Genomic DNA, 19,463 nt, shown 5'->3' with positions numbered 1-19,463 from the left:
TTGTATTTCTTTCACCACATTTCCAGTAGCTCAGAAGTTTAAATACGCATGGTTTGTATTTGGTGGCATTGTCTATAAATCGACATTAGGTCACACAGTTCAGTTAATAATAAAGTAACTTGGCACTCAACTGAATGATCCTTTGCAAATGAAGTTTATTTTTTATGTTTTTTTGCAGTCCTAGAAAGACGTTTCGGCCCACAATCGGCCTTCGTCAGTCTGCCGACTGCTATCACGGTATAATGACCGGTATCAAACCAACAGTTCATGTAAGTACCTGCTTTAGAAAATAATGCAGATTTATCCTGTGCCTCCCATGGTCATTAAAGTAAGTATGCTGGTAGGTGAATGTAAGCTTATATGAGGAGAAATATGTGTGTCTCCTTAATTGTGCCGTGGGTGCTGGCCTGTCGAGAATACCTGTTGGAACTGTCACTGTAAGGTACGGTAGGAAGCTAGGTCCATATAAGACATAGGAAGTGTGGTGTCAACGTGCCGGGCTAGACGCGGTTTCCCCCGCTCGTCTGCTAAGTGTAACCCCTAGTTTGTCCACCCTCTCTGTCTTTAGTTGCAATGGGGGCTGATTAGCCCCTGCTCTGTTCCCTCCCTTTCCAGGGCCTATCACTAGGGTCAGGCAGGGATTAGGTTCATGTTCGATGATGGGTGTGGAACATATTTAGGGACATTTAGGACAGACAATGTTGTTAGATCTGTATAGGGGTCTCCACTCACTCCTTCCCTAGTGTTTGGGCTTCCCCTCCCTCTCCCCGTCGTTATGCACCTTACTTTTCCTTCACCCACCGTGACACCTATCATATAGGTCACCAATACTATATGCCTGTACAATCCCTTGAAGGGTATATATATGATTAGTTGATAATGGATCTGTGGAGGGTATAAATATGAGTTGTAATTACTTCAACTGTTCAGTATTGTAGCCTCACCCATATAATAGGGGAGAATATATCACTGGTGTGGTCTATGATGCCGCCGAGGGGACCAAAAGGTAAGAAGACCACATCCACCTCTAAAGCAGGTGGAAATTTGCATTATGAGGAGATAAGGGACTGCAAAGGGCCCATATATTATTCTTGCACAGGGGCCCAAGAGGTAAGGGGGCCACTTCTTCAGGTGGAGTTGTGTATTATGAGGAGACATTGGCCTGGAAAGGGCTCATACAAGGCTCTTGCACAGGGGTCCTCTTTTATCTGTGTCTGCCTGTGAGTGACGCACATGAATATTCTAGCTCCAATTTCCACAAGGACATAATTAAAAAGTAATACTCCACACTACACTAAGCTGGCATTAGTTACATAGGGAGATCTGTGATAACGGGTTCCCTTTAACTCTGCAGCGTCTCTAAATTAGCAAAAGTGTAGCTAGTAGGGAATGAAGGGCATTTCTGTATACGGAAAGTTGTGGAAAAACAGTGCTGTTGTTCATAGATAGCAAGCATTTTGCTGTGTTTCCTAAAAATCAATATCCGCAAGACAGATAGAAAGTGCTAATTTGTTGCAGCAAGTCCTACAGTTTTCCTCTGCCGTCATGGCACTTGTAACTGCGATCTTTAGTGTAGCAAATACGTATACTATTGTCAATACGAGAAAAAAAATGACAAAAGAAGGCCTACAAACAAATCAATTGTTGGCCAGATAATGTCTGTCTGTGTAATACATTTACTGCTGTTAAAAGTCACGCTGTCATCTGTTTATCTCAGTGTCAATAAGCTTCATTTACAGTTTCCCATACCTTTACCAGCCTTCCCTCCACACTTCTCACAGGGTCACGGCAAATAGTGCTGACAAAATACTGGTACAATGTACATAATGGCAAAACCTGTAAAGACACATTCATTATTCAAGGTGGGAACATTGCATGCTACCATTTGTAAGGGCGACAGGCAAGCATTATTAAGAAAAGTAGCCACCGACATTTTGACACAACGGAACTGAATAAAATGTCATTGCATACAAATCTGGAGAAATTTTTATATTAATATGCATTTATGTGACCCCGTTAGGATCAATCTGCGTATGTCATTGTGTCGGCATCTCTTGCTAAATTTCTGCCTTTTTAGAGATCACACCGGCATTTTGGAAAGCTGGGGCTGTCTCCAATCTTTCACACAGCCCTGGAAGCATTCAAGACAACAGGGCTTTAATCTTGATCCATCATTGATTTTCAGAACATTAGGACTCTTAAAGAGAATCTGTCAACAGGTTTCTTCTTTCTCATCTGAGAGGAGCATAAAATAGGGAAAGAGACCCTGATTCCAGTGATGTAACACTTAGTTTACTGGGTGCAGCAGTTGTGATACAATCAGAATTACTAGATGTAGCAGAGCTCAGAAAGCTAGTCCCGCCCACACCACAGCTCTCTGTGCACATTGTGTATTGCCAGAAAGCTGCTAATGAGTGCTGGGGGCGAGGTTGGACTAGGAGTCATGCAAGCTATAGTCTGGGCGGTGATAATCTCCTGCTGATAAAACACTCATTGCATTGAAACAGCACACAGCCTAATAATTGACACATAGCTGAATTCAGTGTCTCAACTGCTAGCTCACACTGCCCTCATATTACATAGCAAATCCCTGATGACAGATTCCCTTTAATAGTATTGTCCACTGCTTTTCTACTGATGACCTACTCTTATGATAGGTCACCAACATCAGATCAGGGTGTCCATTAGCCCTCCCCAATCAGCTGTTAGCATTTCTATTGGAGGCCATATCTTAAGTGTACAGAGCATAACAGCACAGCGCTATAGACTGTTTAGTGGCAACTGCCAGTTACTGCAGAACTGCTCACACTGAAGAGAATAGGTAGTGATCGACAGTGAATGAACTATAGTGTACTCCTCTGTACACATTCAGCAGTTGCAGCAAACACTACCCTATTTAGATGAATGGCATATTTTTCAGTTGCAGAAAAGTCATTAGAAACGGTCCTATTTAAATCAAATTTTTATGTTAAACATTTTTGGGGATTTTTTCCTTTTCTCACTACTGCAGTCTGCGGTTTTACAGCGGTCACACATGGACCAAACCATAAATGCTGTTAACAGAAACTCAGGCAGCATGAGAAGTCCTCATAATCATGTAGAGCAAGTTGTCTAAAAAATATACAAGCAGAAAATAAAACAGATTGGAAAAAAACACGTCTTTCTAGATGGTTTTAATTATTAAAATATATTATAGGCGGTACATTTAGTTTCTAAAGATTAAATCTCTTTGTTAATGTCTAGAGTTTGCTAAAAAAAACTGATAAAGTTATCTTTTTATTTAAAAGAAAATCAATATACAATTATTCTACTGTCCGTTATCAGTGTTTCATACTTCTTACTTTATGACCTGTTATCATTCACTTTTAGACCATTACTTATTAAAACCGTGCTTTAAAAAACATACCAAATCACCATGTAAATTGCATACAAATAACAAATATATATACCATATCTATTTCTGCAGAAAAAAATCTTACAATAATGGAATCATAAGTATTCAGGTATATTTTTATTCATTTTTTTTGTAAGTGGGCACTAACCATAAGATTCTGATCAACAGAATGCAATTCGGAAATGAGAAAACCTAGACTGGAAACAACAGTTATAACATCTGCTCTGTGCCGATCAGAAAACAGGTCAATCCCTGGAATAAGTTCAGATACTTCACATCCTTCTCCAATCTCATATAATGCATAATCAAGATCTTCATCCGGATGTGGCAAGGACACGCGAAATAAGGACTGGGAAGAAAAACAGAAATGATAGATTATAACAACTTATTATTTGTCACAGAAATTCATAACAAACAAATGTGCTTTTTACCTTGAAAAGTAAAGCTGAGAGCAAGCAGCAATCCGTTCTCTTTCGTACATCTGGTGTCAAGATATAACTACAAAAACATACAAAACAAGAAACGTATAGTAAAGAACAATGACACATGGAAGGAGACGAATACAGACTGGTGGAAATGGAAACCAGAGGCAGTTGCAACCAATAAGACTACGGTATATAGTCTTTATTTTTCAAAATTACAAAAAACATGTGATCTGTTCCTTTTCATAGATTAATGGATGACTCCCTACAATTTTACATATATATATATACACGTACACTCATTTTTATATACTGTATACTGTGTGTGTGTGTATAAAGCCACGCCCACTCCACATAGCCACACTCACTCCACACGCAAAGCCCCGTATAACAAATATCTAATCTATACATATATATGATATCTATGATATCTAATCTAATATATATATATATATATATAATATAGCTACGGTATTTCATAGGCACATCTTCTTGACCACAACAGATTACACTGCCTGTGTTGCCCATAGCAACCAATCACTAAGCATCTTTCATTTCACCAGAGCTGTTTAAAAGATGAAAGCTGAGCTGTGATTGGTTGCTATGAGCAACAGTTTTCCCGTTCCACAACACCTCAGCAGACACTGACCGGGTGGGAGAAATCTAGCATCCCCGGGAACATAATCTCCCAGCCATTGTCTGCTCCCCAGAAAGGAGAAGAGAGCACATGACAGAAATTAATAACCCCCTCCTCTATTACTGCCATGATCTATTGTTACCGGCGTGGAAAATCGCATCATCAGTGGCCACACACAGTGCCACACTGCCAGGTTACAAAACAGCACATCTCCAGGAACTTCCTACTCAGCGCCACCCGGCACGGGACTATGGGATAGAGGATATGTATGATGGGTATATGGGCATGGGACTATGGGATGGAGGATGTGTGATGAGTATATGGGCACTGGACTATGGGATGGAGGATATGTATGATGGGCATATGGGCACTGGACTATGGGATGGAGGATGTGTGATGGGTATATGGGCACTGGACTATGGGATGGAGGATGTGTGATGGGTATATGGGCATGGGACAATGGGATGGAGGATGCATGGTGGGTATATGGGCACTGGACAATGGGACGGAGGATATGTATGATGGGTATATGGGTATGGGACTATGTGATGGAGGATATGTATGATGGGTATACAGACACGGGAGTATGGGATGGAGGATATGTATGATGGGTATATTGGACCTGGACTATGGGATGGAGGATAATCATTATAATTTGTTATAACTAACCACAGTTAGTTAATATGCCTGGGCAATCCCGGGCTCTTCAGCTAGTGTATGAATATATATATAGCTGTGTCTGAATAGTAGAACAATGTACTACAAATACAGAGTTTGCTAAATCTTTCTGAAGGTCTTTTGAAGTCAAGTGGGGGTCCTGATTTGCCTCTCTAGCAATCCTACGAGCAGCTCTCACTGAAATTTTACTTGGGTCTTCCAGACCTTATCTTGATATCCATTGTTCCTGTTAACCGCCATTTCCTAATTACATTTCGAACTGAGGAAAGGGCAATTTGAAAACGCTTTCCTGGGCCTCCACCATTTTCATTTTCAGAGTGCTAGGAAACTGCTTAGAAGAACCCATGGCTGCTGTTTTTTGGCACCAGGTTAGAGGAGGCTGGGTTTTTATAAAGCTAAGAAATTTACATCACATGGCCTTTCCTAATGACAATAGTAAACAAGCCGTTTTGCATTTTCCCATTTTCCTTTTTGTAATTTATAAAATGCAAAAAATTATAATATATATAATATAGATTTATAGGCTTAATATACAAAGGAAATGTGTCATCTTTAATTTTTGCCCTTTTAGAGATCATTTCATCTTCAACTTGCTTAACGGTTTACAACAACAGTAATTTTGACCAGGGCGGCCCAAACTTTTACATGTCACTGTAATTGTCAAAACACTTCAATGGTGATTCCAGGAGAATGTCAAAGCGGATTTCTTCAATAAAGGTAACAACTGAATCTGTATTACAGCGCCATTACAGCCATGTCTTTACTTTAGATTCCAAATATGTGCTGACTGGTCCTCTTTCAGACGTCCAGGCCCTCCTTGAACGTTTTAGTGAATCAACCATTATAGCATGATGATTCTATACAAGTGACAACATTGTTGAGAATTTACCAAGCAATCATAATGATGCTTAGCTGAATCCATCTTTGTAATTTCCTTCAGATTTTTATGGAAAAATATAAACAATTTATTTTAAAAATATAACACGGCTTCTATTAATAGTTAATATGAGATGTTTATGTGGCTAAAATATGAGGGTTCATGCATTAAACATGAATTACTACTAAGAAGCTTTCCCTTCCAACATTGTAACATTTTATTTCTTAAGCATGTACCATGAGAAGCTTTTATTGCTCCCCTCTGGGCATTGAGCATTAAGTGATAAATACAAATAAATCAAGTTTTTTTCTCTTCAATACCTACCGAGACATTTTAGCAGCGATGACGGCAGCCAGCAAACAACCCCAAATTCCCGCTCGGGAGAGAAAGTTCTCACTGTAATCTTTAGATCTTGCATTGCTTATGCCGTCTGGGGAGCCATCAGGCTCTTGCCATGAATTAAGAGCATCAGACATGTTGAGCGATTCATCAAGGGCCTGACACCAGCATTTGAAAGCAGCTCTGCAACATATAAAATGCAAAAAAAAATGACACTACAGGGGGGATTTAGTGCACACACAGCCACATAAAATGCTTAACCTCTTTAGTTCTAGAGATCAAGTAATGTGCGCACTGAGGAGCATAAATAGGATGCGTTATGTGGATATTGTCCAGACACTTACTTATTGCATCAAGCATCATTTATTACAAACTTGTATTGCTAGATTTCCATACCTCACGTGTGCCCCAAAAACTAATAGCAAATGTACAGTAATTGGGAAAAATACGGAATGTACAGTGTCTACCTACAAGACAGTGAGGCTAAAATATACCTAACAGGGCACATACAGGGGCATAAGTGGGGAATGCAACCCATAATCAAATATTTCAGTCAGATCATACATTTTTAGCCAGATAGTGATTAGGATATTTGCATCCTAAAGTTCTGGGAAATAATAAGAGTGATGCAATTATACATCTTCCATACAATGTTTTCACAAACCTAGGAAAATTTGATGTTCAAGGATGCAAAAACTATGTAAGACCTCTTCAATGTCTAAGCAAATTTGTCAAAAAAAGTGGCACAGAATGGCAATGACAATGGCATTTACAACAGATTTTTTTTTATATCTTCGTAAGGAACAAGTTCGGATGTGCCATAAATGTTTATCAGATGCCAGTCCTACCACTAGGACCGTCACCTATCTCTAAAAGAAGGCTGTGCCATTTGTCTAATTTCCTATACAAGTAATCGGAAAACGCAATGCATGAGCGCTCACCGCTGCATTAAAGACCGCATGTGATGGGGCCTTGTACTCAAGAGTATCTGCCAAGCTTTCCAAGGCGAAGACGCTTCAAGAGAACACCAGGTCTTTTCTTGCAGTATCTTCAACATGATTTTACTGTTGTTTTTACAGCGGCTCCGCGACTTTAAGAAGAAATCTTATTTCCCCTGAAAACAAATGGATTGTCCATGGAAATTCCAACAGCCTCGTTCTCTCTTCCACAACACCTGTAAGGAAATAGTCTGGAGGCTCCCATACGTGTCAGCCAGTCCTGTCGAAATCGTTGGGTTCAGCCGACTTTCGTTGACCATGTATGGAGGCCTCTGGTTTACAGAAACATGATGAGCTGATGTCCTTGAAACCACAGGACAATTGACTTTTAATGTGGATTTCAATCCCAATGGAAACGACGACAACTCAAAACAGAAGAAATGGCAAAATAATATGCACCAATAAGAACTTCAAATAAATGTAATACATCCTTTAAATAACCCCCGCTAGATCCGATAAATGGCTATGACAGCCGCTACTGTCAGCACTAGATAAATATGACAGTCACAATAGAAAACATCTTTGCTGATAAATATCACACGCCAAGCAGATTATCAGTTTATAGAAAAGAAATGAATTGTTTCATCAAAGGAAAACACTTTTGGCAGAGTCTCAAAATAATTTTGGTCACCAATGATTCGCATATCTAGATGAGAGGAATTCAGCACAGGGCCCCACAGTCGCAGCACAATCTAGGACTGCACTGTGGTCCCTCTATTATTTTACTGGGAAATAAATAAAACAAAACAGTTGTTTTTATCTGACAGAACGGCGATCGCCGACTTTCAGTCATCCGTTCTTTGGTACATAACAGTGACCCCAGTTGCTTTTATTAATTGTCTCCTTAGGTGGCTATATAATACAAACCAATGCTTTTAAAGGTTGTGGGAAAAAACAGTGAAAAAATGACTGAGAAAAGATGGGATCCATAGCTCTAAAGCACTGGTAAAAGTTTGGACACAATGTAACTCTGGCTCGAGAATATCCCTCTTTTTAAAGGAAATCTAATAGAAAGTTTTTGCTATTTAATCTAAGAGCAGCAAAATGTAGGAGCAGAGAGCGTAATTCCAAGGATGTGTCATTAGCTCAGTAGCTTGCTATACTTTCAAATACAATCAGTGTTTTATCAGCAGGAGATTATCAACCAGTCCAGCTAATCTGTGTGTAACCCCGCCCACCACCGGCTGGCAGCATTCTGATAATGCACAGTGACCTGACCACAGAAAGCTACCAATTACAGGTGATGGCAGGGTTATACACATTTCAGTATTCAGATCACTGCTACATATAAGATGCGAAAACAGGGATTCTATCAAAACTACTCTAAGCAATCTAGTAAGTCACACATAGCTGGAATCAGTGTCTCTGCCCCTACATCATGCTTTTCTCACATTACATAGCAACAACCTGCTGACAGATTCACTGTAACTAAGCACAATAGTGTGGTCTAACACACTTTTAAATAGTAATATTCATAGCTAAAAAACCTTATTATAAGAAAAGTTTATTCACAGTATTTTAATGTCGGAATATCCCTAGTTATAACAATATTTAATTCACTGTCAAATCGAATTGAAGTGATATATAAAATATAACTTTAAGACTATGTGCACACGATGCGTTTTTTATGTGTTTTCATGGGGTTTTATTAGCTAGGAAATGGTCCAAAAACGCAATGGAATCCTTATGCAAGGTAATTCAATGACAATGCTGAAGTGTTGTGCACATGATCAGTAAATTTCCGTGCGTATTTGCGGTGCATTTTTTTGCAGGTTAATTCTTTTTGCGCTTCTGCAGCGTTTCCGCACCCATTGACTTCAATTGAGTCAGTCAAATTACGCAGCAAAAACGCAGGTATAAAAATGTTTGCAGATTTACTGAGTTTTTGTTTTGCATTTTACTGTCTCTTTCTATGGTGTTTCCCACGCTGTCATCTGTGTGACGGCATGGGAAACACCGGCGCGGTGGTTCTTATAGGAAGTAACGCTAATACCGCCGGTCAGAGCGCTGCGGGATCATGCTGTCAGATGTCAGCGTGACTCCGCAGCTGTGACTGTGACTTGCAGGATCATTCTGCCAGATATCAGCGTGATCCTGCAGCTGACTATGACCCACAGCGGTGACCTGCGGTAAAAAGCTGGCATGGGCCGATGAGACTACTTCTCCCATCAGGCTATGTCTGCTGTTACTGAAAATAGTGACAGTAGGTGACACTGATGGGAGGTGTAGTGTCATCTGCCGGCGCCTGTGCTCACAGTTAAATAAAAAAAAAAAAAAGTAAAATTACATACACATTCACATATAAATAAAAACCCATTATACTCACCTCACACCAAATCCCTGACGCCCTTGTCTCCTAGAAATAAGGTAAAATAATAAACCAACATATACTCACCTGTCTGCCGTAGTCCATGTAATCCCAGTGTTCCATGGCAATCTCACATGTAGAACAGTCATATCGGGAGATGTGACCGCTCTACCTGGCCACCGGTGATACATTGACACAATTACAAAGTAATAGCTCCCGCAGTGTATCACTGAGCTGCCGTGCGAGTTCACTTACGGCACCGCTGTGTGAGAACCTTCCCACGCAGCAGTAGTGCCGTAAGGGAGATCACCGGAGCTGATGAACTTTGGTGACCTCTCTCACAGCAGCTCAGTTATACACTGCGCAAGAAATTACCTCCTGTCAGTGTATCCTGTCCTGTCTTTGAGAGCAGTCACATCTCTGATATGACTGCTCTCCAAATGATCAGGATCATCGTGGGACATTACGTATGATCTTTTCTGTAGACAGGTGAGGAATACTGTGGTTTATTATTTTATTTTTGTTGCAGGAGACGTTGGCTTCAGTGGATGAGGAGTTCCATGAGTATGATTTAATTAAGATTATTAAAGGAGTCTGTGTCATTATTTCAAATAAAGGACTTTATTCTGGGTGTGTGTTTTTATACAATTTCACTAAGGGGTTACTAATGGATGTATAATAATGGATCTTATAGACGCCTCTCCATTACTAACCTGTGGGCTTGATGTCACCTGACAATAAAATATAAAATATTTGTGGGGTTGATGTCACCTTTGTATTGTCTGGTGATATCAAGCCCACGGATTAGTAATGAAGAAGCGTCAATAAGACACCTATCCATTACTAATCTTATAATTATATGGTAAATAAAGACACAGAATAAAGTACTTTAATTGAAATAATCACATAGACTCCTTTATTGAATCTTAACTTACCATACTTACTGCATCGCCTAATCCCCAAATCTATCCATCTCCTGCAACAAAAATAAAATAAACCAACACAAATACTCCCTGTCTGACGCAGTCCATTTACCAAGTGTCCCACGACGATCTCACGTGTAGAACAGTCACACTAGGAGATGTGACTGCTCTACCCAGCCTCCGGTGATACACTGACAGGAGCTAATCGCTCCTGCAGTGCATCACAGAGAGTTCACTGGAGTTCGTGCTCTCAGTTACAGCACCACTGAGTGAGAAATTTCTCACACAGCAGTGTAGCAAGTGACAGCACAAACTCCGGTGTACTCTCACGGTGGCGCAGTTATACACTGCGGGAGGATTAACTCCTGTCAAGTGTATCACCAGCAGCCGGGTAGAGCGGTCACATCCCCCAATGTGACTGTTCTATACGTGAGCTCGTCGTGGGACATTCGTTATTAAATGGACTAAGGTAAGTATATGTTGGTTTATTATTTTATTTTTGTTGCAGGAGATCGAGGGGCGTCGGGGATTAGGTGTTTGGTGAGTATGAATGTTTTTTTGGTTTACAACTGAACACAGTCGCCGGATGAGGGGACTACTGTCCCATCTTCGGCTCATGCTGTCACTGTTATATGTGACAGCAGACATAGCAGGATGGGAGTACTGTAGTAGTCCTATCAGACGATGCCTGGCTACACACACAGACACCCATAAACAGACACGCAGATATTCTCCGCTCACACATTCTCCACCCACACACTCTTCTCCTTCCTTTCTGCAGCGTTTTTGGCACGCAAATCCGCAGACCTTTTTACACCTGTGGTTTGGCTGTGGATTTGACTGACTCTATATAAGTCAATGGGTGCAGAAACGCTGCAGATACGCAAAAAGAATTGACATGCTGCGGAAAATAAAATGCTGCGAATCAGTGCGGAATTATCCACAGCATGTGCACACCAATTCTGGATTCCCATTGAGTAACATTGCTTGAGCGCTCCTTTGCAGATTTGGTGCAATTCTGTGAGGAAAAATCGCTGCGGATCCGCAACGTGTGCACATAGCCTAAAACTCCAAGAGATTCAAACCAAAAACAGCCTCTGCTGGACACAAAGATATTGCGGCACAGAAACAGTTGATTTAGCAGGGCACATATGTCGATTTGGGCTTACCAGAACAGATTACAGTCCTTTCTCCTGGAGCAAACTTCATTCACCAGTCTCAGAGTCACCTTCAACTCGAGCTCCAGCAGCTTCTAGCTTTAAATAGAAGTGCTCAATTTTGGGCACAGTTCACACTGAACAGGCTGCAACTTCCACATGGTTCTCTGCTAGGCTTGATCGAATAGCTTTGGATAAGTCCTTATCCAAGTAGATATAGCGCTTACCAAATAGCTCTATCGGGAACCCGGATACCTGGAGCGCTCTCGATAATCATATGTTTAGTGCCACAGCTGCATGTGTCGAGGCTGTTTCACAGTCACAACACATGCATGGATAGCCCAACAAACAGGCTCTGCATGCATGTGTTGTAACTGTCACACAGCTGTGACACATGCAGCTGCGGTGCTGAACAGCTGATTATCGAGAGCGCTCCAGGTATCCGGGTTCGCGATGCAGCTATTTGGTAAGCACTATAGTTATTCGAATAAGCACTTATTTGAAGCTATTCGATCAACCCTATTCTCTGCAGCCCCAACACACAGACTGCTCAGCTTTCCTAGATGACCCATGCTGTCTCCACTCAGAGAAAGAGCCTGGCACGTCTCTCTCCCAGCTATAGCTCACATATTGGTTAGTCACTCACCTGAGGCACACTCAACTCTGCTCAACATTCAGCAGACTGACACACCTAGTAAACACAGGCCCTGTTTCTTAGTCAAAGCTGGTCTGGTGCATCTAATCAAGACCTGAAGTGCTAGGATTTAACCCTCTTCTATTTGGCTATGCTATAGAGAGTACAGCAGAGCTGAGTGTAATTACAAACACCTTGGTGCTCTTATTTCACAGTGCTGTCAGCTCAGCTGTATCCCCAAAACACATTGACCGGGCATGAGATGAAAGCTGAATGTGATTGCAATTACACGCATCTCTGCTCTATACTACACAGTAAATACAGAAATCAAGGCTGAGATCAGGGCTGTGTATCATCAAGGCTATGTGCACACGTAGTTTTAGGAGCTGCAGATTTGGAAAAATCCACAGGTAAATTCTCAGGTCAAAAGACCTGCGGTTTACCTGCAGATTAGCCTGCGGTTTTGCCCTGCAGTTTAACACCTCTACAATGGAGAAGGTGTGAAACCGCTGCGGATTCCGCACAAAGAATTTACATGCTGCGGATTTGAACCCGCAGCATGTGCTCAGCGTTTTTCAGTTTACCATTGAAAACAATGGTACTGTACAACGCAGCTAAATCTGCAGTGGACCCGCAGAGCGTGAAACGCTGCGGATCTGCAACAGAATCCGCAACGTGTGCACATGGCCTAAATCTCAGAGGAGAAAGCATGATCTTCTGACCTTCTGGGGGGCGTGTGCTGTTTTCCCTGCATGATGTTGACCAATCATAAGCAGAAGGCAGGAAACGGAAAAAATGTACACACCTCCAGAGAAAAATCTCTGGCAATGCCCCATCGGACTTATTATGAATTATAACCTAATCTTACCAGCTAAAATCTCTGGAACGGTGGAGAGAAAAACTAACAAAATAAAAACCATTTTTATTCAGCTCTGCAGCCATTACTCCATGATGTTGCCAGTCTAGCATGCTCAAATTGATTAAAGAATTTCTTTACTATAGGAGAATTGACTCTTCTCATTTTGAACGAATAAATTGGCTAACAAACAAATATAAAAACTATTGAGAAATTTAAATAAACCCATATTAGAATGTGGCATAACATTTCATTACATAACAATTAAGCTTTAAAGGTCACGTTGGGAATCAGCGGTACTCAACCGGAAAAATTAGATGGTGAAAGGTGTTTGAGAAACTTCACATTAGTTGACCAATTTCTTGTTTAATTTACATTGCCATGATGGATGACTTTTACCTTTGAAAGCATTTACCTATAATTTAGCCATGACGTAAAGATGTAATAGGTCTGAGTTTGTTGATTAACTGTTTCTTTTCTGCAATGTGATGCATTACTGTCTCCGCAAGGAAAACTGGCGATAACAGTTGTGAATTAACAAATTCATCTTTAATCCTTCCATAAACTCATTATATTTTTAAATATAACCAAAATACTGGGGCAGATTTACTAATCTTGGCTAATACTGTACATAGACACGGTCACGGTAGACGAGACAGTGTGAAAATGCACCAGACTGGATGAAATATTTGGCTCATCATCAGATATTTAAGTCTAATTTTACACTACCTACTGGTAAGCTAAGTTTACTGCCAAGACTTTGCACACACAGTGGCATACTTTTGACCACAAATCTTCCACCAAGCCATACCCATTTGCCAACCAGTTACGCTTGTTTATTGAGTGGAATGCAAACAGTGTTTAAAACGCATGATAAGCAATAAGTCATATAGGTGGGGGGTTGGCACAAGCTGTTTCAGAATTCTGACACATTTATTTTAATACATGTGCCCCATTGTTCCATTCAAAGGGGTAAATGGTTCTTGCTACTCACACAGCAAATCTGTGGCAGCTAGAAAAAAGCAAAATATTAACTTGAATGGACTCTGTGCCTTTGAATGTTTGTTTTCAGAAAAGTTAATAAACTTCTACTACTGTGTTGTTATTTTATGAATTTAGGGTTTCTGAGGATTTGTGATGTGATAGTAATCAACATGAGCCAACCTTATTTTTGGGAGAACACCTAATACTCAGACTGTGTTCACACACAGCGTTTTTTTAGCGGTTTTGAGCTTCCCATTAATTTATATGCATTTTGCACTTTTCGTGCATATTGATGCGTTTTTTACCGCGAAAAAAACGCAGCATGCTCATTAATTTTGCGGATTTTTCCGCGTTTCTGGCTAGTTCAATGCATTTTGAAAATGCGCCGGAAAAAAAGCATCAAAACCGCGATGAAAACGCGCGGAAAGCACGAAGACAAAAAAGGCGCGGTTTCTGGGAAGGGAGTCAGGTTTTTGAGCAGAAATTTTCTGCTACGTGTGCACTTAGGCCGGTTTCACATTTGCGCTTCATAGCGCAGCGACGGCCTGCGCACGGCCGCCGCTAAGCCCCGCCCCCTCCCAGCTCCCTGCCCGCCACATCCAGTCATCGCCGCCTACTAGCGCACATGGACGCTTGCGATCTGTGCACCCTATCTTTAGCATAGGGTGCGCAGATCGTGTGCTGGCCGTGCGCTAGCAGGATTTTGCCGTGCGCTGCGCACTTTTGAAGGTGCGCCATGCGCGCCGAAATGCAACATGCTGCGTTCGGCGCACACGGGAGCACCTTCAAAAGTGCGCAGCGCACGACAAAATCCTGCTAGCGCACGGCCAGCGCACGATCTGCGCACCCTATGCTAAAGATAGAGTGCGCAGATCGCAAGCGCCCATGTGCGCTAGTAGGCGGCGATGACCGGATGGGGCGGGCAGGGAGCCGGCAGGGGGCGGGGCTTAGCGGCGGCCGTGCGCAGGCCATCGCTGCGCTATAAAGCGCAAATGTGAAACCGGCCTTAGCCTTACTGTATTTTCCTTCATTTTTTAAAGGACTCAACAAATGTACTGTAAATCAAGTTTTTATAAGAAATATACATTTTTTTTAAATGTTTAGCGAGTTTTAAATAGCATGCACTGCCTGTTTTGCTGGTGTTACTTTTCACAAGTCTCATTATCATCACAAACTTTACATGTGGGCTCAATATGCAGTGTATGGAGAAAGCAAAGTCTCGTAATTCAAAAAAGGAATAAAGGAGTAAAGGTGGCGCACACCAGCTAGGGCTTATCTTCTTTATTTCTCAAAAAAAAAAAAGATTAAAAAGCCATGGGGTTAAAATCAAGTGAAACACTACAGGTAACAGCTGTTTTGTTGTATGCTTCAAGGACTGACTAAGTGCCGCGGATAGTGCAAAACATCTGTGGCCTGTTGTATCTCACTTGCATTTAACCTGATGGCTTTTTAATATTCTTTTTTTGGAGAAATATAGAAGATAAGCTCTAGCTGGTGTGTGCCGTCTTTACTCCATTATTTGGGAAATGTACACTTACACAAACAGCCTAGCTCTAACCTAAACATACACATGCACAAAGAAAACAGCAATTACTAATACACAAAGCACATTTCATTGAAGATATCACGGCTATAAGCACTTTATTCATTAGCTCGATTTTAGAGTTATTACAACAGAGCATGCAGTGCTTATGAAAGTGGTTACAAAAGGAAAACAGCAGTGTTTTGTTTCCTTAAACTCCAGTTTTCTAAACATTTACTGACTGAGATAACAGAATTGAAATTCCAATGCAGTGTAACATTGCAATGGATTATACCTTTATTCTGTCACCTCCATTACTAAATTGAATGTAGTACTCCATTACTAAATTTCTATATTGCATGTAGTACACTGGAAGGAATCTTGTTTTTACACTTTGCTGTTAAAAGTTGAATGGCGATAAATGAGAAATGAACCCATTCAGAAGTATCAGAAGCAGTTACATAACTAAAATAATGTGACCCTTTGCCACCTACATACTGTGAATATGGTAGAAATGGGTCAGTGGTTAAGCATCGAAGTTAATAGAGCTGACAAAGACAGAGGAACACAGAGGTCAGCTATCCCAGACTGTCGAGCAAACTTTAAAGTGCACCTGACACCAGTTTTGACCAATATGAAGTAAGGCCATCACCTTTCAGGGCTAATATACAGCAATCTATAATGCTGTATATATCGGCTCCCAATCCGACCTGTAAGAGAAGAAAAATAACTTATTATACTCACTCGTAGGGTGGTCCGGTCTGAGGGGTGTCGCTGGTCTTGGTCCGGCGCCTCCCATCTTTTTGTGGCCATCCTCGTTCTTGTGGATGACGCGTTCATATGTCATCCACAGTGTCTCCTCAGCATTGTGCTCCTACACAAGCACAATTCTCTGCCCTGCTGACGGCAGAGCAAGGTACTACAGTGCGCATGCGCCGGGGCTCTTTGACTTTTCCCAGCGCCTGCGCACTGCAGTAGTGCTTTGCTCTGCCCTCAATAGGTCAGAGGAGTAAGCCTGCGCAGGAGCGCAATACCGGGGAGATTGTGTAGATGACGTAGGGATGGGTCATCCACCCGAAGCAAACAGGAGGGCAGCATAGCAAGAAGATGGGAGGTGCTGCACAAGACCTGCAACACCCCTCGGACTGGACCTCCCCCCACAGGTGAATATAATAAAAGTTACTTTTCTTCGTTTACAGGTCGAGTTGGGGGCCAATATACAGCTTTATAGAATGCTGTTTATCAGCCCCGAAAGGTGGTGGCCTTACTTCATATCGGCCCAAACTGATGACAGATTCCCTTTAAATGGCACAATTTATTTCTTTATATTACTCAGTGCCATTCATTCCACAGCACATTACAGATATCATCATTACTGTCCCCATTGGAGATCATAATCTAAAATCCCTATTAGTATGTCTTTGGTGTGTGGGACGAAATCCACACAAACAAGAGGAGGGCAAACTCTTTGCAGATATTATTCTTGATGGAATTTGCACCCAGTACCCCAGTGCTACAGTGGGGCAAAAAAGTATTTAGTCAGTCAGCAATAGTGCAAGTTCCACCACTTAAAAAGATGAGAGGCGTCTGTAATTTACATCATAGGTAGACCTCAACTATGGGAGACAAACTGAGAAAAAAAAATCCAGAAAATCACATTGTCTGTTTTTTTTTTTCATTTTATTTGCATATTATGGTGGAAAATAAGTATTTGGTCAGAAACAAGCAATCAAGATTTCTGGCTCTCACAGACCTCTAACTTCTTCTTTAAGAGTCTCCTCTTTCCTCCACTCATTACCTGTAGTAATGGCACCTGTTTAAACTTGTTATCAGTATAAAAAGACACCTGTGCACACCCTCAAACAGTCTGACTCCAAACTCCACTATGGTGAAGACCAAAGAGCTGTCAAAGGACACCAGAAACAAAATTGTAGCCCTGCACCAGGCTGGGAAGACTGAATCTGCAATAGCCAACCAGCTTGGAGTGAAGAAATCAACTGTGGGAGCAATAATTAGAAAATGGAAGACATACAAGACCACTGATAATCTCCCTCGATCTGGTGCTCCACGCAAAATCCCACCCCGTGGGGTCAGAATTATCACAAGAACGGTGAGCAAAAATCCCAGAACCACGCGGGGGGACCTAGTGAATGAACTGCAGAGAGCTGGGACCAATGTAACAAGGCCTACCATAAGTAACACACTACGCCACCATGGACTCAGATCCTGCAGTGCCAGACGTGTCCCACTGCTTAAGCCTGCACATGTCCGGGCCCGTCTCAAGTTTGCTAGAGAGCATTTGGATGATCCAGAGGAGTTTTGGGAGAATGTCCTATGGTCTGATGAAACCAAACTGGAACTGTTTGGTAGAAACACAACTTGTCGTGTTTGGAGGAAAAAGAATACTGAGTTGCATCCATCAAACACCATACCTACTGTAAAGCATGGTGGTGGAAACATCATGCTTTGGGGCTGTTTCTCTGCAAAGGGGCCAGGACGACTGATCCGGGTACATGAAAGAATGAATGGGGCCATGTATCGTGAGATTTTGAGTGCAAACCTCCTTCCATCAGCAAGGGCATTGAAGATGAAACGTGGCTGGGTCTTTCAACATGACAATGATCCAAAGCACACCGCCAGGGCAATGAAGGAGTGGCTTCGTAAGAAGCATTTCAAGGTCCTGGAGTGGCCTAGCCAGTCTCCAGATTTCAACCCTATAGAAAACCTTTGGAGGGAGTTGAAAGTCCGTGTTGCCAAGCGAAAAGCCAAAAACATCACTGCTCTAGAGAAGATCTGCATGGAGGAATGGGCCAACATACCAACAACAGTGTGTGGCAACCTTGTGAAGACTTACAGAAAACGTTTGACCTCTGTCATTGCCAACAAAGGATATATCACAAAGTATTGAGATGAAATTTTGTTTCTGACCAAATACTTATTTTCCACCATAATATGCAAATAAAATGAAAAAAAAAACAGACAATGTGACTTTCTGGATTTTTTTTTCTCAGTTTGTCTCCAAGAGTTGAGGTCTACCTATGATGTAAATTACAGACGCCTCTCATCTTTTTAAGTGGTGGAACTTGCACTATTGCTGACTGACTAAATACTTTTTTGCCCCACTGTACAAAGCAACAGTGCTAACCAATGAGCCAACGTGCTGCCCATGACCAAAGTTCATTCAAAATCTTCCTCTCTGGGCCCATGTAATGGAGAACAGTTTATCTTGAGAACAGGCCTCCTCATTGTTCTTCTCCATTACATGGGCCCAGAGAGGAAGATTTTGAGGTTGTCACTCAGGATTTTACGGTTCATGGCTTTATCCATTCTCCCATTGAGGCGGTGAAGTAGTCCTGTGCCCTTAACAGAGAAACACCCCCAAAACATAATGTTTCCACATCTATGCTTGACAGTGGGGATGGTGTTCTTTGGGTCGTAGGTAGCATTTCTCTTCCTCCAAACACGGCGAGTTTAAAGTAGTTAATGCCAAAGACCTCAATTTTTGTCTTATCTGACCACAGCACCTTCTCCCAATCACTCACAGCATCATCCAAGTGTTCATTGGCAAACTTCAGACGGGCCTGCACATGTGCCATCTTGAGCAAGGGGACTGCTATAGTTCTGCAGCACAGGACTAGGGTAGGAGGGGGAAAACTGACCCTGCACTGCGGCTAGGCTGGTGCCCTACAATGGAGTGGGCGACCCATTCCTTGTGAATATACCCACCAACGATC

The 19,463-nt window shown here is 41.8% G+C and overlaps 1 protein-coding gene across 5 annotated transcripts in view; it reads right to left on the bottom strand.

Moving 5' to 3' along the window:
- The window catches only part of CFAP54 (cilia and flagella associated protein 54), a 703,284-nt gene that overhangs the window by 208,841 nt on the left and 474,980 nt on the right, over positions 1 to 19,463 (bottom strand). For all 5 annotated transcript variants that reach the window (XM_073556932.1, XM_073556934.1, XM_073556933.1 and 2 more), the window contains exons 44-47: positions 6,333 to 6,530; positions 3,826 to 3,892; positions 3,543 to 3,743; positions 1,750 to 1,836 (exon numbers count right to left, since the gene is read on the bottom strand). In XM_073556932.1, the coding sequence (XP_073413033.1) occupies positions 1,750 to 1,836; positions 3,543 to 3,743; positions 3,826 to 3,892; positions 6,333 to 6,530 (553 nt within the window). The remainder of the gene's footprint in view (positions 1 to 1,749; positions 1,837 to 3,542; positions 3,744 to 3,825; positions 3,893 to 6,332; positions 6,531 to 19,463) is intronic.

Source organism: Dendrobates tinctorius, unplaced genomic scaffold (genome assembly GCF_039654945.1).
Source record: "Dendrobates tinctorius isolate UK_male_01 unplaced genomic scaffold, ASM3965494v1 ptg000241l, whole genome shotgun sequence".
Classification (NCBI taxonomy): domain Eukaryota; kingdom Metazoa; phylum Chordata; class Amphibia; order Anura; family Dendrobatidae; genus Dendrobates; species Dendrobates tinctorius.
The sequence above is the reverse complement of the archived record's forward strand: the minus strand, read 5'-3'. Positions and strand labels throughout refer to the sequence as shown.